The sequence below is a fragment of the Colias philodice genome, chromosome 10 (genome assembly GCF_061535455.1).
Source record: "Colias philodice isolate Cphi_HAF_F1 chromosome 10, ilColPhil1 Martin Lab GWU primary, whole genome shotgun sequence".
Lineage (NCBI taxonomy): Eukaryota > Metazoa > Arthropoda > Insecta > Lepidoptera > Pieridae > Colias > Colias philodice.
This window is the reverse complement of record NC_143095.1, coordinates 11,505,291-11,527,517: the sequence shown is the minus strand read 5'-3', so window position 1 is coordinate 11,527,517 and position 22,227 is coordinate 11,505,291. Positions and strand designations below refer to the sequence as shown.

The following is a 22,227-nucleotide window of genomic DNA, read 5'->3' as shown; positions in this document are numbered from 1 at the left end:
AATCAATCAGCAAATCAAACAGTCGAGTCGACCCTTCAACAGCCGGATTTAATAGTTGATTTAGAAAGTGTCAACTTAGCAAACCAGCTTGAAGCTCTAGAATATGGATTAGTTTTGTTTCAGGGTTACACGCGGCGTATTATTTTGAAGACATCATTTCAGGTAAGATTTCAGGTATCTAGTAGATATTTCTTTTATGTTTAGGAAAATCGAAATTTTATAACGCACCCCGATGAAGTTTTCCTCATATGATCCAGCCTCTATGCTCTAGCGCATTTTTATTAGCCGGCCTCCGCCGTCAGTCTTTCATGATATTTTACAAATAATAACTAATACCTATTTTCTGAACAGTGCACTTCTCAAACCTAGCTATATTTGATATAAAATTATATAATAATACCGGAATATGTAGGTACATACCTACATTTTTTATTTTTTACCGCTCATTGCGTAATGCCGTAAATAAATAATAGGCAATAAACTTGACTTTTGTCCACACTTTCATTTTTTCGGACGAACCTATTGCATGATTAAATGACACCTTTCCCAATTCAACAAGTTTAAAATTAAAATAATTATCAATTATGTAAAAAAAATGTGCTAATGACATGTTAACAGTAGGCACCTAGGTATTTCAGAAAATTTTTGCCAGAAAACACTCACAAACCAAGGATATATTCGTGTATCTGTACCCATGGTTTCAGAAGCCGATAGGCGGTAGGCATTTTCAGACAACCATTTGAAAAGTTTAATGACACTTTATGTTTTTTTTTATAACTCCACCAGATATCAATTAATTACGAATATCTTTTTTTATGTTTAGTTCAACTTCAGACTGATTCAAAAAAGAATGAAATATCAAATAATCCAGAGCTTTTAGAAAAAAAATCGTGGCCGTTTTTTGGGTCCTTCTATGTTAGAACAAGTACCTATCTTCATCGGAACTTGTTATTTTCTAAGAAAACAACATTATAAAATTATGCCTACATTATGTACAATACATCGTCGACCTCATATAATTTTATAAACATTACATCATCTTGAGATACTTTCACAGACACTGAAACTGATGTAATGTGAAAGAAAAATGTCTAGTTAAGGTTGTACTACAATGTTTGGACACTAACATTATATAAAATAATAAGATTTAAACAAAAATAACTGCCACTTCCTGTCGTAGATGTGCCCGTCATGTAATCTATTCTTTTCACTGGTCATCAACCTGACTACTACACTAACTAGAGCCTTAATATTATTTAGCTGTATTTTGCCGAAATGAGTAAAAAAACAAAGGTAGTTTGTATTGAGATAATCTTTGTCTGTTTATAGTCCTTGGTATCTTATGGTGCTACAATCTTCGTCGTTGGCCTTTAAGCCTTTTACAGACAATTTATGGTGTGCCGTCTGACCAATGTTTTGATGTCGAAACAATTCAAGATGGGAGTGGCAAATTCTTCCGCAGGTTGGAGAAAGAAAGCAAGTTCAGAGTCACCTAGATGGCATTTCCTTCTGTTTGAATTATCTGCAAACCAGGATTCGTCGAAAGATCTCCAAATATCTGAAAAAAGTTTGAGAATGAAAACCTTCTGACATTCGCTACGTGTCCGCTACCCGGGTTAGTTCAATTTAATTCTAAATATATATTTAAGTACCTAATCTTTATATATAAAAATGAATCGCAAAATGTGTTGGTAAGCGCATAACTCGAGAACGGCTGAATCGATTTCGATAATTCTTTTTTTATTATATTCCTTGAAGTACGAGGATGGTTTTTATGTAGAGAAAACGTAAAAATGTACCACGGGCGAAGCCGGGGCGGACTGCTAGTCTTATATATAAAAATGAATCGCAAAATGTGTTGGTAAGCGCATAACTCGAGAACGGGTGGACCGATTTCGATAATTCTTTTTTTATTATATTCTTTGAAGTACGAGGATGGTTCTTATGTAGAGAAAACGTAAACATGTACCACGGGCGAAGCCGGGGCGGACCGCTAGTGCTTTATATATCTACGTCAGCGAATCTGCTTATAATATAAACAATAATCTCTACTGTTAAGAATTTCTAAATGCAACGGCACATCACCGCTCGTCTAAATTGTGTACACTGTTCCTCCACATGTCACAGTAAAAAAAGCGAAATATATTTTATTTTCGTTCTAAAAATTAAAACAAATTGTCTACATTATGATAATATAATTCGTGTCTCTTGTGCGCATCCGACACAGATTTTTTCTTAATTTATGTAATGAGTAATGTAATCGTTGAATAATTGTGAAGAGCCTCAAAATACATAACATTACCTATATAATATTTACAAGTAGGCTTTCATTAATAGCGGCAATTTTGCAACGCCATTAGTTTCAATTTTTACATAGGGCTGCCACTTGTACGTTTATACAATGTTATTTTTTATTACACATGTGCATTGGGCAATTTTTGTATTTATTTATTTATTTATTTACTCTTTATTGTACAACAGTCTTATAAAATAAAAGTACAACAAAACTATTCAAAATGTACAAATGGCGGCCTTATGGCTCTAAGCCATCTAAGTTTGTAATAAACATAAATACATATTTTTTGCCCACAATAAAATATATCCAAAACAAAGTATACTCCTACGCTGCAAAACGCATGGTTAATTACAATGCTCTTAAAAAGATAAGTTCGTTTGTCGATAGCGCAGATTAGTAAACAGTTACTACGTACTATGATTATGATCATAGTCGCAAGGGAATCGCATCATAATATGATAATCTAATGTAAAGTGAACCATGTCCTGGGGGGCTTAACATAACGGGAAGGGAAATCAGGAAGTAGACTGTAGTTATTAATTATTACTAGTTAATCAACAGTTTATTATAGAACATAATATGCATTACAATTTATAAGATACATATGCTACAGAAAATAACATATTTTAATCAATAAGAACATAATTGTGACTAAATATATAAAGTGGTAACCCTAGCAATAAATAATGATAAATCAGATAATTTTGCACTTTGGCAAAATTCGCAATTAAATTGACCCCAAGCATTTCCGATCATGTTAAGTGAACATCACTAATCACTTTTTTATGGAAATTATTTTTATGTCATCATTTATTTGCAACTATTTAGCTAGAGCGCGCACTGCGCAGCATCACTTGTGGGTTTGGTTGTATACGAAGAAAAAGATAATAATTATGTAAGTAGGTACTAATCGAGACTAGATAATTAACATATCTATCTATAGGTAGGTACCAATTTCATACAGATCCGATGACATTTTTTGCGTGAAATGAAACATACATACATCCAACTTAAACAAAAAAACAGTACGAGCTTTCACTCATTTAACACGTAGTGTATTTAGGTAGTAATAAAAAGTTATAGAATTTAATAGTAGAAGCGAAGTGTATGAAATTAGTGATTATAGTGCAATCTCTACCATGCAAGCGATGCCGCGGTCATAAGATAGTTTATATGAACAACATCCAGGTGATAATCCACTTCAAAACCGGGTCAAGGTTAAATGTCAGATATTTTAGAAAATCCAAAAGTGCACGCCTCATATTTTTTTTTAATAATTATTTATTAATTATTATTTTTGTTTATTTAACCCATTGACCACCGTAAGCCCCGATCGGGGCGCGACACAATAGATTTTCTATTGTGTCTGTGATTCCGAGGACTGATGGATTAATAACAATTAAACCACATCGAATCAGACCCTGAAAAATGAAAGGGTTCTATTCCTGAGCATACTCAAGCGTAAGAGAAAAAAAAGACTCGATTAGTAAAGTATTTCGGTCGCTATCGTGTTAACAAGAAAATCCTCCGCACATACAGACACACGGACGTCCAAGACAGAACTTTTTTAAACTGTTTTTTAACTAGTTTAAATAACAAAAATGACATCAAAAATATCATGAATGTTAAAAATAGTGTTTTTTCTTAATATGTGTGTATATGTATTATCCACAGGTATTATCTTACAAGTGCAATGTATGATACATAAAGACATTTTAAGTTTGAAAAATCAGATGTTTTGCGCGAAGTGACAGTAGTACCCACCTCAGTCCTCAACGCTTCGCTTATGAGGCGTGCAATATAATATATGCAGAGGCCGTATTTTTATTACGAGCACGTGACGTCATTAATAGATACTTAATAGTATAATAGAAGAAAGATATTTTATTTATTTGTGGTCGTGACCTCTTGCTGGCTTAGATAATATGGCATAACATTAATTTCCCTTGCAAAATACCATCCCCATTTCAACCCCATGTTTTATTTTCATACAAAACAGCAAATTATCAAGGGGTCATCCATCTGTTGTCATCTGTCAAAATTCATCCTTATTCATTCAGCTGTTTATACGTGATGTGAATTAACAACTATTATTATTTTAAGTAACGACATATTATATATTACGTCTACGTTTAGTAATATACTTTTGTAGATCTATATGATAATGAGTTGATATGTAAATAGACTCTAATATAATGTGCATAGGGGCCGTTCAAGTATTACGTGAGCAGATTTCTTACCATTTTTTACCCCCCCGCCCCCCTTGTCATCAAAAGTAAGCAAAGCACTTACCCCCTCCCCCTATGCTTACGTAAACATTTTTAGTAATAAATGTTTTTTTTTATAGCTATTGTTATTTTTAAAATAGGAAAATTCATGAAAATATTAGGTTTAACTGATACACATAGAGTAAATGACAAAAAAATATAATCAGAAAATATAAAGAACATAACTAACATAAAGAATATTTTCGGAACAGTTTTTGGTATAACTTGGATTTGTCTATATGATATGACATTCTAATAAGATATTTAAATTGAAATAATTAAAACGTTAAACTTTGGCTAATTGCATCAACATAAACACAAATGATAACTTTCAATGCTTACAAATTACAATACGTTTAGAATCCAAACAAAACAATACTGATAGATGCGCACTTGCAGCTGGCCGGCACGAGAGTGAATTATTAGACAAATGAATAGCGCACGGTAATTTCCCTAATGCGCGGTAATTCCCCTAATCAGTTCTCAAAGCGAGTGCCTACGGCCTACGCATATGTATTATTTGCGGGAATTCCCGAAAAAACTTAAATAACTAACGATGACGTAATCATCATCTAGACCCCCCCACCCCCCATGTCATCCAAAATAAGCAAAACAGAGACCCCCCCCACCCCCCCTTGGTGCTTACGTAATACTTGAACGGCCCCATAGGCAATAGCTTTAATAGTAAGTATTATATAATATGTGGCTATTCGTTATTTTTTTTAAAGAATACTGCAAGAGCAAAAGGTAATGTAGAATTACAAAACTATAGATACGCAGGCTAAAGAATAATATATAAAATATTAGCTTTCCGCCCGCGCCTTAACCCGCTTTGTCTAAAACCTAATAAATTTTACACAAAAATCTTCTTATCGTATCACTCTATCTATTTAGAAAAACCGCATCAATCCGTTGCGTAGTTTTAAAGATTTAAGCATACATAGGGACAGAGAAAGCGACTTTGTTTTATACTATGTATTGACTCTTCAATAATCTCATAACAATTAATTGTCAATCGTTAATAGATGGGAACATTGCAACACTGCAACACATTACAATACTAAGAAGTGAAACCGTATAATTTAAATTAATTTAAATATTTAATACAAGGTTACGCGACTTCAACCGTATTTAATTTTTTCCCATCAGTTTTTTTTTTAATAATTGTAGACAGCCAGTGAAAGTGTAAAAACAAACATTTTTGTTTTGTTTTCAGCAGTATCGTTTAATTATTTTGTAATAAATATATAAAATAATTAAACGATACTGAAAATTGTTTGGTGACTGGACCGGAACTTTTTTCAAGAAAATAGCAATCGAGTAACCATTGAATTTTCTATTTTTATTGCAACGTATAACAAAAAATAGACTTGTTGCAGTGAAAAGGTGAGTTAATAGCATGTTATAGCAACCCGAGCAAGCGCCACTTGATTGATTTTAATTTATTTATTCAGGAAAAACTATACCAAACAACTGAAAAGTACACTTAAAAACTCAAATTACGATATCCTGATAAGATGAGGTATAAAATATTGACTCCTGAGTCCTGGTATATAAACCATCTCTAGTATCGTGTTTCAAAGGTTATGAATGAAGCATGGAATGAAGTGAGTACAAGGTGAGTACCACAGACATATATTATATGTCTGTGGTGAGTACCTACTGTTTTTAGACGGCAGTTAGACATCAAGGCCTCAGGCTTTATTAACTTTGACAACTATACTAAGTTGGCTTATAACCAAATAATTAACAAAACTTTTTATTATGCAGCAAATTTAACTGAACTATAAATATGCAGAATTAAGCTATGCAGATATTTTTGCGAGTAAACCATTTTCGGATGCTCTACCGCAGTGTTTCTAAAAATGGTTGGTGTATTTCCAAGCATCAATCATCATCAGCAGCGTTTAATTTACTGAACGAGTTTCTTTTCTATACTTACATTATTTTCTATATTATAGTATTATTAATAAATAAATATTTTCATGTGATCCACCGAAAGTAGTTTTTTTTTTGTTTTAACCTAGTTATACTTTTCCATTAAATCAGGTTGATACGTTCCTAATTCCAAAAATACAAAATACACTTAGGTATGATTATCAGAAATAAACTTCAAAAATTTTATTCTTGAATTGTAGTATTCACTGCCATTACCAATAAAATACCAAATCAATTTTATTTATACTTATATAAATGAAAAAATAAAATAAAATAATTAACATTGAATTTCAAATGGTCACTAGATATTTTTCAGTTCCTTGTTACGTAAACATCACACTTTTTGCTGCACATTGCTCTATTTATTTAAAAATATTTTGAAATTTGGTTTCGTTGCGTATAGTTATATTCATTTTCTTTATTTTATCTATAATTATTATTAATACAGATAACGTGTGCGTTAACTCAATTAAGTACGATTAATTTAGAAATTATAAAAAACGTAACTTCAAACAATAGCTGATTTAAAAGTTTGTGAATTTTAAATTAATTAGGTGTAAAAATTATAATTATTTTAACATGTTCATGCACATGAAAGCATTCTAATGTTCTTTTTTATAATTAAATTTTAATACATATAATAATATTATGTGAATCTTTGTTCGTATGATGAACTACCAACTAGGTACCTACCATTGACACAAGTGCACAATAAGAATTTAAAACAAAATAGTTATGTAATTTCAGACACGTCTGAAGCTTGGGTTATTAAATAATTAATTATATAGTGTGCGACGTGCGTATATTTTCTTAATAATGCACAAAACACAGATAATTAATACTATACTAATAATACGTAGTATATTATTATTAGTCTGTGCTAATACCTACCTATATACTTTATGTTACTGACAAAATGCTCTTTTTTATTTGTTTATAAATTTTCATGTTTGTTTCAGCCAAAGATCGAATCGAGGACCTCTTTTCTCTACATTCATGCAGTGACCACTTTACAATGGCGGTCAAATGGCCTGCACCGACTTAAATATACAGCTCCTATTGATTAAATCGTCTCTTCTTCAAACAGTAGAATACATTACTGATACGCAATACAATTAACATATTTTTTTATCTTTCAGGCTCAAGATCTCATTTAAATGGATGACGTATCAAACAAAATCAATTAATTAAATCATTGAGTAACACAGGATTACGTGACATCTATAAAAACTTGATAAAAACGCATTTGACTCGTCAATGTATCCACATATCTTAATCTATAGCGAATAGCGGGTAATTAATACAGGTGACATAAGTATATCCCTTTCGCAACACATTACGGCATTAGAAAGCAGTGACCATGGTTCCTGTTAACATGCCATAAAAGAAATAAAGCTGGAGTGTTGCCAAATGCGTCGAAAAAACTCCAATAAAGTGTAAAATCAAATGTCACTCTCGACTGGAGAAGAGCTACAGACGAACACGTTATATATATTGGCTAAACAGCCAAAATATTCTGTAATTATATGTATTATGATCTAGTAGGCATTATTCATAATATTTAGCGTGAAAGAGTCCATGTACAAGTAAGTACCTTTGACTTAACTCGAGAAAAAATCTATGAGAGATGTACCAATTCTTATTGGTATTTGAAACAATACTTATCATGAAAACAAACCTTATCAAATTAAGTACATTATTCGGGAAAAATATAAGCCTGGTAACACCAAATTAAGACTTTTTAATATTCCTACCAGAATGTAACGTGCGAAGAATAAAGGTGTTAATTTTGCGCAGAAATCACTTGACAGGATTGGGTCAAGCGTGGTTTGCATGGAATATTTAGTTCAACCCTACTCGGTTTGATTTATGATGTATACCTACTTATTTATTAAAAGCCTCACTGTTTTGCATCCTATTTGCACAACAATTAATAAAGATAACCTACAGACGATGACCGATGTTACTTCACTACATAGTATAAAACAAAGTCGCTTTCCCTGTCCCTATGTCCCTATGTCCCTATGTCCCTTTGTACGCTTAAATCTTTGAAACTACGCAATGGATTTTGATGCGGTTTTTTTTAATAGATAGAGTGATTCAAGAGGAAGGTTTATATGTATAATAAGATCCATTAAGTAGTGGAGAAGTACTGTTATTTTTGAGGTTTCTAATGTGATGTCGTAAAAAATTACATTTATTCCGCTTACATTGCAAACGCAGGCTGAACCCTACGAGTTTTATCAAAATAATGTACTAAGTATTATACACATTGAAAAGATCTACAGAAAAGTCCGCGATGGTATATGTCTATCTCTTATGGATAACCCACAATAACTTTTTTTTGTCATTTACTTTTTACGACAAATAATGGCTAATTTTCGAAGCGATTTTAACCAATACAGCATTAATCCTTAACCAATTAAATACCATGGATACATTGTTCATTTAATATAGATCTATATGGCCCTTTACACCGTATGATTTAAGTGAATATTTTCGAAGATATTACAGATTTAAAAATTGCGGGACGTAGCGTTTGCGGCCGCCCGGCTATGTATTTTATACCCGTGCGATGCCGGAGCGGGCTATATTTTTATACCTATACAACGTTCACAATTTTTCTGTAGTGTATTTAGTATCAGCATTGCACCCGTGCGAAGCCGGGGCGGGTCGCTAGTTTGGTATATTTTAAAGTTATCATCCCTGATCAACGATCACCACCGCCCGTGTCGTGACCATTTGCAGAGATATGAACTCGGCAAAAGCGTTCCCTTTTCAATGAGTAGGTATAGGATAAAAGATTTTAAACGAGAATAAAGGAAGGGACTGTGATTGGAGAAGAAACGGATACAGGTGCCCGACTCTCCCATTCGTGAATTCGTGATAAGCAATTCAGTAGTATGGTACTATTTCATGTTCATCTTCTGTGGGGATGACGGATGTAGTACCTTCCCCGGTGCGAGCTGGCTCAATTCCTACCGAAGCGTGCTCGACTCTTGTACATGTATTAGCATGACTGAAATAACTTATTTTTAAAAAAATGTAATCATTCTTTTTAAAGAAATAACTAAACGTTTTACGTTTTCGGCACCGAAATCGAATTCACTTCGTTGTTTTCTTATTATCATATACTATAGCTGCTCCGCGCGGTTTCACCCTCATGGCTCCACTCCTGTTGGTCGTAGCGTGATGATATATTATAGCCTTCCTCGATAAAAGGGCTATCTAACACCGAAATAATTTTTCAAATCGGACCAGTAGTTCCCGAGATTAGCGCGTTCAAACAAACAAACTCTTCAGCTTTATAATATTATTCAGCTTTATAATATTAGTATAGATAAGGGGGGAAGGGGTACTTATATACCTATTTAGTGTAAAATTTTAGATCCTGTGCTTTTACCTGACCTTACCTTTTCATTGGACCATACATAAAAAATCTCATTAGAAACAAAAAATAAGAATCAAAAATCAAAATCAATGCATAAACGAAAAAGTTATTCGCAAGACCATCGTGTACCGTGAACTTATTGAGAAATCTTATTTTTGGAAGACGGTTAAAGAATATATTCCCCATAATCGGCATTAGGTAATTGCATAATTCATTATTCAAATTAGTGGAATACCTTCTAAATTATATTACTTATTATAAACTATCTGTGCCGTGCGGTTTCACCTGCGGACGAACCCGCGTGAAAAATCAAGTATTCATCCTATGGCTATAAATTATCCTGTAAACTGTTATCCAAATCCGTCCAGTAGTTTTTACGTGAAAGATTAACAAAGTCCAAGTCAAATTTGTAGGCTACAAACTTTCGCGTCTATACAAATAGTACGATGATTATGAACGACTTATTATATAATGCAATTTTTAAGGATGGGTACGGGGTACCTACATGCGTAGGTACATAATAATATTAGGTATATCAATTTTAACTTTTAAGAAACCTAATTTTTTTCCAAATTTCAGCGACGTGAATCATATTAGAAAATATTCTAAGTGCATCCCTCATACTCAATTAAAATGTGGATCCATATACTCGTAATAAATAAAAAACCGCCTAGTTAAAAATTTACGCAAATTTGTACATATTGAGAATTGAGATATTAAAATGCAAGAAATACAATTAAAACAAATATTTAACAAGTAGTGTAATACAATCAAAATAATATTATCTATATCCATTATTAAAATTTAAATCAGATGTGCGCGTGGCGCTTTTTAATAAAAAGCTAAGATAAAAATTATGCAACGGACGTTTTAAATAAGTTTCAAACGGTTGACTGTGGAATTTACACATATCTCAAATCTCAATATAAAACATACCTTCAAAAAATCAATTTATGGGAGCTTATTTTAGGTTTTTATGATGGTATTTGAGAAATTGGAACGCAGCCGTTCTTATTGACATTTCTGATTTCTATCGTAAAACGTCATTTGTTGTGTTGAGTCAGCTGTCAAATCCCAATTTGTATTCAAATTACAGATATTTTTTCCAATTATATTCTCTTCTAAATCTTTAAATATGGCTTATTTAACTCAACCCGATTATGTGAAATATGTCTGTACGTGTGGACAGCTAAAGCCTATAACGAATTTATATTTTTGTCGACATTGCTTGAAAATAAGATGCGGTTTTTGCATCTGTCATGAGGTAAGTCTATTTTTTACGAAATAATACTAGTTTTATAAGAATAAATAAATAAAGCTTTTATTAAGATACATTCTATTCTACAGATCTATTCGTAATAGTTCTTTCCAATTGTATCCATGGTCTGCAGTTTCTATGACCCACTGTTGCCCCTCCTACTTACCTAAATTGTATTCTGTTCCCATTGCTATTCAACTCAATAATCTGAATGATATAAGAGGTATCATGATTGTAGAGTAGCACTTCTTTGTCCAAGGTTTTCAAATAAAAAGCCTTATTTGATTATATTTTTAATGCTTTTCACAAACATATGACTTACGCCCATCGAGATATATGTACTACTAGAGGGGTTATTCCAAACAAAAACATTGCGCGCGGCCGATGTGGTGGGGTACATGTGGAACGAGCGAGGCGTGGCTTCAAGTTCAAAGATTAAGCAATGCGTGCAGATGCGACACATTGTGCAATCTGTTTACTCGGTACTATCTGGTGGTACTGATACTAGGGAATTAATAAAACGAGGATTTTATATTAAACTATGTATTTTAATTTCCTTTAAATAATATCAATTTAGTAAGCTTTTGTCGTTTTGTGTAGTAATCAATAGTTTTATCAGTTTTTGCTTCATGATGTAATCGAATTTTGGAGTATTGGTTTATAATAGCCCTAATTAAATGGATACGATGATTCAATGTTGATGGCGTTTACGTATAAGAAACTCACATTTTGAAAAATCTCACGTGAGATTCGAGGATGGGGGAGGGGTTGAATAAATTCTCACGACATCTCACCAGGGGGGGAGGGAGGTGCAGAAAATTTTAAAAAACACCTCACAGTCACGTAATTTATGAACGCCCCCTTACTCGATCACAATTTTTGTAACTTTACTATAAACGGAACTACATTTAAAAATATACTTTATTTATTGAGTTATAAGGTTGCTTCCATTCTGTTTATTTACATTCTCAAAAACATCAATCGCCGCAGAGGTGGCTTGCGACAAAGGCGGCTTGTGTCAAAGGCCTTGGCGATATCATTTAAGAACATAATATTATGTACTTTAGGCAAACTTGTAATAAGATCTATTTTACTTTCTTATTAGTCCATTTGACAAGGATATTGGGTAAGATACCTATTGGAATAATTTTATTATTATAGTATGTACTTATTAAATCCGCGAATAAAAAAAATTTTTAGCCGTGAATATAGAAATTGGGTCGCATTTTTTTAATCCGCGAATAGTGAAAACACGAATAAAGGAAGCGCGATTAAGGAACTTTTACTGTATTAGTTTCTGTGAATGTTGTGTTTATTTGTAATTGTTGTGCATAATAATTTATAAATCCTATTGGAACAACTGTTGATTAACCTTTTTTTAATAAATAAAAATAGGTAAATAAATAAATATTACTTAATATAACCTACCGTTTTACTTTGCGTAGTCGGGTAAAAGTATAAATATTTAGGTACTACACCACGGTAATCTTTCCTAGTAGATATTGTACATACATAATTAAAAAAATCCAGTTACATTTTTTTAACAGACTCATCGATAGTGTCACGTCTGTGCTGTTAGTCTATGAAAAATGGCGCGAAACGCAGAACGCGTGGTGATTTTTCGCAAAATGATAACAATATTAGTAAAATGCATGACTTATTCATAATAAGGAAACTTACTGGTGAAAAGTCACTCCTCGGGCTTTGTTTGTATTATGGGAACTGTTAAAACAATATCTAAGCAAACACGAAGGCATTTTGAACAGAGCAATAACACGTGTTGACGCGGCAAGCGGGGGGCACAGTCCGACACAGACTAAAGAGACTTGTGATTCTTACCTCTAGCTCGTGTTAAAGAGAGTGTAGTAGCGATCGCCTCTCTAGTACGTAGTACATTCTATCTCGATGCTTACGCCTGATTCCCACGGCATGTTTGCTTCACAAATCCGACCGCGCCACACCACACCACATGCCATGGGAATCGGTGCGCCTGTGGACGTCTGCCGAGGCCCGTGCTATCCATTGGAAGTCGGTAAGATCAAAGGTGCGGCGTGGCGCGTGCCGTCTGTAGCGCGTATGCGTCGGTTGTAATCATTCATTTCACCTGCGGCCGCGTATGCGAGTACACGTGCTGATAGAGTGGACGAACGAACTTATTTTCGAGTTTTTAACTCTGTACGAAAATGAACCAGCTCTATGGAATTGTTCAAAGCCTCAATATAAAAATAGAAATGATGTTAATGATGCCTGGTTACGAATAAAAACCCACTTAACACATGGAAATATACCTATCGTTGAATTAAAAAAAAAGAAAATTTATTAGGTATTTGTAGGAATGACCGTCCACCGTGCTCGCCAGTGCTTGCCATACGCACACATGCCGTGGGAACGCTCAGTTCAAATCGCGACGGATGGCGACTAGCGCTTGTCGTCTGCCAATGCTTGTGAAGCAAACATGCCATGGGAATCCACCTTTAGGCTAACGGTTAAGCGCTACTGAATAAAATATGATTTATTATAAAGTAAATGCGGCGGGGTAACTATTTGGATACATACATTTACAAATAGGTTTGATCAGCATATTTCATATGTGTCCCTACATTAGTCCCTACAATCATTTTACAATTTATATACTTATTACTGTAATTAAAATATATGTTTGCATCTATTCAATATAACTTTTAGACTTGTATAATTGACAATGGCATTGAAATCGTAACAAATGGTTATTACAGCGTTGTACATCAATATCATTTCTTTCTATGCATTTAAGGTGGATTCACACTATTGTGCGAACTGTCTGGAAAATATGCCATCATCAGAAGCTCGGTTGAAGAAGAACCGATGTAGCAGCTGTTTCGACTGCCCCAGCTGTTTCCATACCCTGTCCACTAGAGCGACAATCGCTCAACCTCGCCAAGATCCAGCTGGTGGGGACGCCAAGGTTGAGAACAAACAACCGAAGAAGATGTATTATTTGTCGTGTTTTAATTGCCGTTGGACGTCTCGTGATGTAGGCATTCCAGATCAACCTGTTGGTAAGGGAAAAGTATATTCATAAACCAAAAACACATCATTCTGTACTCATAAGTTTGCCTTTTCTGCAATTGTAAATCTATACTTCTATACTAATATTATAAAGAGGAAAGGTTTGTGTGTATGTATGTATGTATGTATGTATGGTTTTCACGCATAAACTTCTGGACCGATTTTGATGAAATTTGGCACAAATAATCTTTAGACCCTGAGAAAGAACATAGGCTACCTTTTATTGCGAAATATGTACCACGGGCGAAGCCGGGGCGGACCGCTAGTTATGTATATTAATAATTAATTAATACTTGTTTAGGTGGATACATTAAAGAATATTCATTCATATACTTAATATATTTGATAATTTATTTATTACACATGGCTGCAGATTACAGTGTTAAGAAATTACCGGACTCTTGCCCTCTGAAATGAAATAAAAAATATTAAAATATTATGTTTCCTATATGTAAAAGAAACACTAAAAGATTGTTAAAATCTTACAAACATGACAATAATTATATTAACCAAAAACAACTTGATATATTTCTGTTACTATTTATGTTTTAGCTTCAGGTGGATGGCCAGAAAGGACAAATCCTTTTGCGCACCGCTTTGGCCAACTGCTCGAGTATTACAAAGCAATCGCCCAGCAAGAGAAGCAGGAGAAACTTGATAGGGAAAGAAAGAAGTTTGCTATTCGTGGCAAATATATTACTCTTACGGTATGTCCTTTTACACGTCTTATCAAAGGTTATTACTAGACATCGGATTATATGCACTAACTTTTAAATTATTTCATTTCATTTCATTTCATTTCATAACAAAATGCCAAAATATGCATGCAAATATGCACTAAAAAAGGCCGAAATATGCACTAAAAACGACTGATATGCCTAAAATATGCACAATACAAAATCAAAAAACCTTTATTATTTTTATATATTTAAATCAAAGATTGTACAAAAACAGTGAAATTTCTTGAAATTAAGTATAGTTTTTGTGCCAATATACAATTAAGCATTTTTACCAAATTTTCGAGCGCAAATTTGTGACGTTTATCACCCGCGAGCCCAGTGTTGCCACTTTAGACTTTTCCGGGCTAAATCTAGCCCTTTTTTGGAATTCAACCCGTGTTTTAAGTTTTTAGCCCCAAAAGGGTAATCTAGCCCTATTTTGAATGGCTCATAATTTACTTAAAATGGAGCCCATTTTGTAATTTTTTGCCATTTTACCATGCCAAAATAGGGTTTTTTTACTCGCTGAGCGTTCTGATTGGCTAATAAAGGTTAGTCGACCAATCAAAACTCCCGCTACTTAACGAAATATGCACGATTGGGGAAAAAGGCTAAAATATGCACTAACGCCGTAATTGTAGAGTTTTATGCATTTGCATATGCAAATGCATATAATCCGATGTCTAGTTATTACCATATGTACATTAATATTCTAAGGTGACCTATTTAATAAAATTGTTTTTATTTTTGTACTGTATAAAATAAAATCTCAGTCAATTTTTAAAATTAATATACCATAGGGCAGGTGCATATTTTTTACACAAATGGGGATAAAACAAAAGCTTAGTAATTTTTTTCATTAATTCTCCTTTATACAGGTGCATAATTTTTACATGACTGGTAGGTGAAATACATAAAAAATTTGTAAGAAGTAGTTAACCATTTTTATAAAATAATCATGAATTCCGTATAAATAAGGTGAAACATGTTTGTTAACAGTTCTCAGTGTTTAAATTTTTTCCTATTCACTCACACTTAACAAATCAGGCTTTTGCACGACTCATGATGCGAAGCATCAGAGAGTGCTTTACGATCGAAAAATTTTTTTCGCCTCATTTTTGCAGCTATTCTTATTATTATAGCCTTGTTAGTTCACGGAATCAAGATATTTTGCATACTATTGTCGAGATAATTTAATGGAGATTAATCCCATACTTTTTAAAAATTGATTTACTTCAATAGAATTGGAAAAAAACACCGAAATAGGTCAAAAAATTTTCCTGTCCGTCATGTGTGAAACCTGAAAACACTATAACTTGTGAAAAAATCCATCATTTGAGTTAATTTTTTTTTTAAATATTCTAATCGACGATTGTAGGTCACTGAATGCGAATGATTAATTAATTCAGTGTCGTTTAATTGCAATTAATAAAAAACGAAAACTACAATAAGTTTTTTTTTTTTATATATTTCATAATTAAATGAGCATTATGAGTCGTGCACTTTTGGATTTTCCAAACTTTATATTATTAATTATTATCAGTAATATAATGTTTATTTTAGGATAAAACCGGTCTAACGGGCGCCATGGCGCGCAACATCGCCGGTCTCCCGTCCAGTGAGAGTTCATCGTCAGCGATAGCCAACTTCATTCCGAGTGAAGCTACGGAGGACGTAGAGGAGCTTCCGGAAGATTACCACACTAGGGAGGTGAATTTGAAGCAGAGTAAGAGTTTTTGATAGTAATTTTGTGAATTTTTTATTTGATAAAATGATAAATCAAAACTATCTTGTCTGATAAAATTAAAATTAAATATTGCTAATACAGGTGAATCAATGAAGATAATTTATTATTATTTTCTAATGAGCAGCACTATGCTTTATCACCCATTATAATTTTTATTATTTAAAAAGCATCTGATGAAATGCCAAAAATATTGAACTTCCATTTCCAGTTTGGTTACTATTTATTATGTAATTAAATGTATGTTTGATTACATTTAAATGCATAATAAATCGTATGTATACATTGTATACAATAATTGTTACTAAACTACAGTTTATTTATGTTATTTAACACTTTGCAGTAACAACAATGCCGCAACGTCTCGCCGCACCGGAATGGCAAGCGCAACTGGTATCCCGTCTGCAGCCGCTGGCCCGCCCGCTGAGCGTGAAGCGCAGTCAGCGCTGCCGGCGCTGCGACCACAACCTCACCAAGCCGGAGTACAACCCCGGCTCCATCAAGTTCAAGATCGAGCTGCTGGCCTAGTGAGTGTGAAGCGCTGTTAGTGCTGTGTGAGAAGCGTTAAAGCGGTATACGTGTTACATAGTTTGCGGACGCTGAGCGTGCAGCGTTTTAAACGCTTTATGTGTGATTCAGGTTGCAGCCGCTGAATTTGAAAAACTGCTGAATGTCAAGCAGTCGGTATTCCGGCTCCACCCTATCTTACCCAGGTTTAAAACGAAATATAATATGTTACTTTCTAATAACGCAGCTATCTAGTGAAAAATTCATTAAAATTGGTCTCAACTGCTCAAACCACATCATGATGTGGCCAATAGACATTCAACCATTTCATGAAATGTGACCATTTCGTGAAATGATCAATCATTTCATGAAATGAGCAAACAATATGGCCACGACATATATGTATACGCAAAATAAAACTAAAACAAACCTTTCTTCCAGTTACCACGTCCCCGAAGTGAAAATCATATCCTATGAGACAATAAAACCCGGCGGTACCACCGCATTACTGCTAAAGCTGACGAACCCCACGGCCCACGAGATGCAACTGCGGCTGATCCGAGCTGATGATGTACCGGAGACGCAGGACGAGGAGCCCAAGAGCATCGAGAAGAGTTTGGAGAAGTCGCTCAGTTTGGAAAAGGTAAGATGACCATAGAAAATTTAAAAATATCTTTTTTCCTTTAAGAAAAAAAATTATGAAGTATTTTTGTTGTTAATGTTGTTATTTTGGTAAAGGGATGTTTTTTAAGTTACTAGTTTGTGTTCTTAATGCTCTGACTAGATTTTACTTCACTACATAGTATAAAACAAAGTCGCTTTCTCTGACCCTATGTCCCTTTGTATGCTTAAATCTTTAAAACTACGCAACGGATTTTGATGCGGTATTTTTAATAGATAGAGTGATTCAAGAGGAAGGTTTTAGTATATAATTTATTAGGTTTTAGACAAAGTGGGCGAAGCCGCGGTTGGTAAGCTAGTATATTATAAAAAAATAACAGAAAGTAAATATTGTAATACCTATATAAATTTATCATATGGTAATTAATAATGGTATCAGATCATGGTTTCGATCATTTATGCACTGTGCTATGCTTAATTTGTATAAAAAAAACGACGTGTGGCACTCGGACTGCCGCGGTAAAGCTATTGCATGCTATGCCTTCAAGCCACACCTCCGCGCCCGTCGGAGTGGGGAGCGTGAAGTTACGGAATTTCTCGATTCGGTCACCGCGCTCAAGGCCCGCGATAGAAGCTATGCAATAGCTTAATAATTTCTTTTTTTCTCCAGGACACATCATGGCGCCAAGTGGTAGAACGCAAGCCGGTGTTGCCAGCGCTGATAAAGGTGAACAATCCGGAGCAAACGCTTACTCTAGCGCAGAGGGATGACGCGGCGGAATACGATGATGACTCCCATCATGATACTAATGAGTGAGTTTGATCGAATTTGATAAGATATTTAAGTATAAAAGAAAAAAAAATCGTGTTTTGTTTTGTTTTTCATAAAAATAACATCATTTGGAAAGCTATGAAAGCATGAAGCGCTTTTTATTTCCAAAGATATTATTAATTAATGATGGCAACATTGTTGTTGGTAACATTTGCAAATATGCAGTCATTACTCATAAAATTATTGGAGCATGCACCATAATTCAATATACCGCATTGTACGCAATGTAGCTGAATTTCTTACAGTTCATTAGAACATTAGGCTACATAAAAAAAACTTTCAGCGTAATCCTCTGGCGGAAATCGAACAAACTCGCGCTCCGCTTACAACTGGAAACAGATGAAAACGCAAAAGTCGGAGAACCGGCGCAAGCCGTGATCGCGATCGAATACTCGTACCGAAACACCGTGCCGCCTTCTGCTACGTCCACACAACATCGCGACCATACGCTATATACAACTGTGTTAATCGATCTTGGCCTTGTTTCTGAATAAATGATCTCGAATATTCGTTTTTTATTTACACATATGAAGCATAAAGCCTTTTCAGCTTTTTATAGTTTTATTTCCATTGGAATTCTGCTCATTTATCATCTGTGGATGCGTGTTTATGAATTTATTTAATTGTGTATAGCAGCATGGTTTAGTCTGTGGTTGAATTTAAAAACGCGGGAAATTTTAACCTAAATGAAATTAAGACTGGAAAGTGTGCTTTTCGCTTGATATTTTAGTTTTATATAATTCTTTATTAAATTCTGTAGAAAATAAATTTAAATTAAGAGAAATATGGTAAAAATGTACTTATACAGATTTGAACGACAGTTATGTCTTCAAATGAAATAACATATGAAATTTAACACACTAATCAATTATTAAAGTTGTTGTGTATCAAGGTGCGTGATTGTTTATTTATTATCAGAGAAATAAAACGTAACATGAATCATCAACATTGTTAGCGGATAAGAAATGTATTAAAACACTCAGGTGCGAATTTATTCTAGGTGTAATTTTATTTTTTGTAGAAAACGTCTAATTTATTTTAAACATGTGCTTTTTATCATAGCAACAAATACCAGAAAAAGCGGTTTTTCTGGACCTAATTTGCAAAATGTTAGCAAGCTAGAACCAGTTTCTATTGTAACCTTGGCATAAAAATATATACATTGTATAAGTATTGGAATTCTATCATAGAATCTATTCACATGATGAATTATTTATATTATGTAGTCGAAGAATTCTTGTATAAACCATACATGTATCGTTAATTAAGAATGTATGAATACTCCTTGCTTATGTTAATATAAAACTTTTTTTAAATAGCTTCAAGTTAAAACATGATAAGTAAAATGTATTAAAAACTCTTAGGTCAATCATTTGACCCAAGATATCTTTATCACTATTACTGTTCAGTTATTACCTAAGTATTATTTATAAGGGAAATTTAAAGAGATTTATTTATTACTGCATTGTACTGCTTATGTAACACATAACACTTGAAAATTAAACGAAATGAAAAAATTGTTGTTGTTTTATTCAACTCTATATCCACTCATTAGGAGTCCATAAATTATTAGGATGTACCTTCTAAGGGAATCATTAAGAAAGTTAACAGTTACATATTAAATTGTTATAGAAATGATTAGAATAATTTGTTGCTCTTTTTAATAAAGATGCCTCACATGTATATTTTGTAAAATCACCTGTTGTTTCAAATAAATAAGGCACATATATTTTTTGTTTTATTAAAAATCCAATATAAAATTTACATACTGATATGTAATAGAATCTATTTAACCATACAAAAAGACAGTCAGTTTATATAGTTACTATTTATTAAACATTGCACAAGTTATCACAGTATGCATTTGAATATGTCAAACATAAAAAATCAATGGCACCAAAATAAACAGCATTGTTTCCATATAAAAACATTATAAATAACTTATATTATTTGTACAATTTCCCATTCGCGATAATAAAATTATACTATTTTGTTAAGGCTAATTATATTACTTAGAATTAACACAGTCTTCTTCAACTTGAGTTTTAGCAGAAAATATAACATCATTGACCCCTACACCATCATAACTGCTGCCTACTAAAGATATTGGTAAATTATTTTTCTGAATGTATTGCCTAATTTTATCTACCCTTTCATAGTGACCAATCACATATTGAGGTATACATTTATCTAATATGCTAACATGAGATGCAGCTGGGACATCATCTATCTTAAGAATTGTCTTAATTTCTTTCAATGCAATATTTAAAAGCCTTTCATTTTTAACTCCTTCTCCAAATTTTTCTTTAAACCATCTTCCTCCAAGCATGACAGTTAAAACGGTTCCTTTTTGATCAGGTATGCAACAGGAGTCAAATACTACTCCTAAAATTGGAGAATTCTCTATTGGTGGTATGAGGAAACCAAAAGCTGGGGTAATAAGAGGTTTGTCAGTAGCAAAATATAGATTTACAATTCCAACAGTCACAAATGGTATCTGTTTTAGGTTCTGTGACAACTCAGGATGTTGTTTGTCGATAAGTTTTGCCAACACATGGGCTGGAATTGTAGAATATACATGGTTTGCTGTAAGCACTTCTCCATCACTCTTCCTTAACTTTACTAGACTGGAATCAACAAACTCTATTTCTTCTACTTTAGTATTTAATTGCATATTTACATCATTGTCTTTAAGGTAGGTTTTAAGTATTGTGGGGAATGTTTCCAAGCCACCTTTTATAGTGTACACACTCCATTTTTCATCTTTAGCTGCTTTTGCTAAGTCAGTCAATTCAAGATCATTTGAGGCTTTGGCACTAAACATTGACTTCATCCAACCTTTCATGACTCCTCCATGGTTCTGTTCATACTCAAATAATGTTTTCATCAGGAATTTAACAGATATTTCTTTAGCATCTCCAGCACAAATACCACATATCATAGGTGATATTGCATAGTCTGCTATTTCCTTACCAAATCTACGCTCTACGAAATTGTAAATAGAATCGTCTTTTAGTTCCTTATGTGGCTGTTTCAAATCATTAAATAATGCATAAATAAGAGGTTTTGAAAATGGTCCATTGGTTTGAAAGACACCTTTTAAACTAGATGGAAGAAGATGTAATGAATTATTTACATAAATCATTCTATTTCTCGCGGCAGGGTGGTCGGGTTTTATTGGCGATATGTGCTCACTAAGACCCAAATCCTGCATCATGTTTAGTGTATTCAAACCAATTACACCCTTGGGCCTGATGGTTCTCGGACCTTGTTCAAATACGTAGTCTTTCGTCCTAATGGTTTTTATCCATCCTCCACACTGATTCGTAGCTTCTAGTAGAAATATCTTCAAATTATTATTATGGCTTAAGTTATTTTTTAATAAATAATAACCTGTTGATAATCCTCCTAGACCGCCTCCTAATATTGCCGCCATGACGTGTCACTTATTTTATATACTAATACTGAATTTAATAAATTGTTTTTTTAACTTTCACCGCCGTCTCAGGTGTTTGAGATTGAGAGCAAAGAGATCACAAAAGAGAATAAGAGTTTTGTAATTTTTGTTTTGAAAATTTGAATGTGACAGGCTGACAGCAAATGTCA

At 33.4% G+C, this 22,227-nt stretch overlaps 2 protein-coding genes and 1 long non-coding RNA gene across 3 annotated transcripts; 2 read left to right on the top strand and 1 right to left on the bottom strand.

Moving 5' to 3' along the window:
* The first annotated feature begins 29 nt into the window (after positions 1-29).
* LOC149485484 (uncharacterized) lies at positions 30-7,821 on the top strand. The gene is made up of 3 exons (XR_016316229.1): positions 30-162; positions 1,463-1,615; positions 7,461-7,821. It is a non-coding gene; the product is annotated as an uncharacterized LOC149485484 (long non-coding RNA).
* Positions 7,822-10,928: 3,107 nt separating this feature from the next.
* Positions 10,929-19,366, top strand: DCTN4-p62 (dynactin subunit 4). The gene is made up of 8 exons (XM_089700309.1): positions 10,929-11,156; positions 13,924-14,188; positions 14,751-14,905; positions 16,481-16,643; positions 17,005-17,188; positions 17,610-17,811; positions 18,460-18,602; positions 18,905-19,366. The coding sequence occupies exons 1-8, from the start codon at positions 11,028-11,030 to the stop codon at positions 19,113-19,115; spliced, it is 1,452 nt and encodes a 483-aa protein (XP_089556435.1). The 5' UTR covers positions 10,929-11,027; the 3' UTR covers positions 19,116-19,366.
* A 980-nt stretch (positions 19,367-20,346) lies between these two features.
* Positions 20,347-22,227, bottom strand: Ppox (protoporphyrinogen oxidase). Its single transcript, XM_089700311.1, has one exon. It carries the CDS (start codon positions 22,055-22,057, stop codon positions 20,630-20,632), a length of 1,428 nt encoding a protein of 475 aa, XP_089556437.1. The 5' UTR covers positions 22,058-22,227; the 3' UTR covers positions 20,347-20,629.

What these genes read in the sequence shown, in the direction of transcription:
- Ppox (XM_089700311.1), bottom strand. Translation starts at nt 22,057, where the DNA reads ATGGCGGCAATATTAGGAGGCGGTCTAGGAGGATTATCAACAGGTTAT.
- DCTN4-p62 (XM_089700309.1), top strand. Translation starts at nt 11,028, where the DNA reads ATGGCTTATTTAACTCAACCCGATTATGTGAAATATGTCTGTACGTGT. An exon ending in GCAAATATATTACTCTTACG is followed by an intron (nt 14,906 to 16,480) that starts GTATGTCCTTTT and finishes TGTTTATTTTAG; the next exon opens with GATAAAACCGGTCTAACGGG. An exon ending in TCCCATCATGATACTAATGA is followed by an intron (nt 18,603 to 18,904) that starts GTGAGTTTGATC and finishes AAAAACTTTCAG; the next exon opens with CGTAATCCTCTGGCGGAAAT.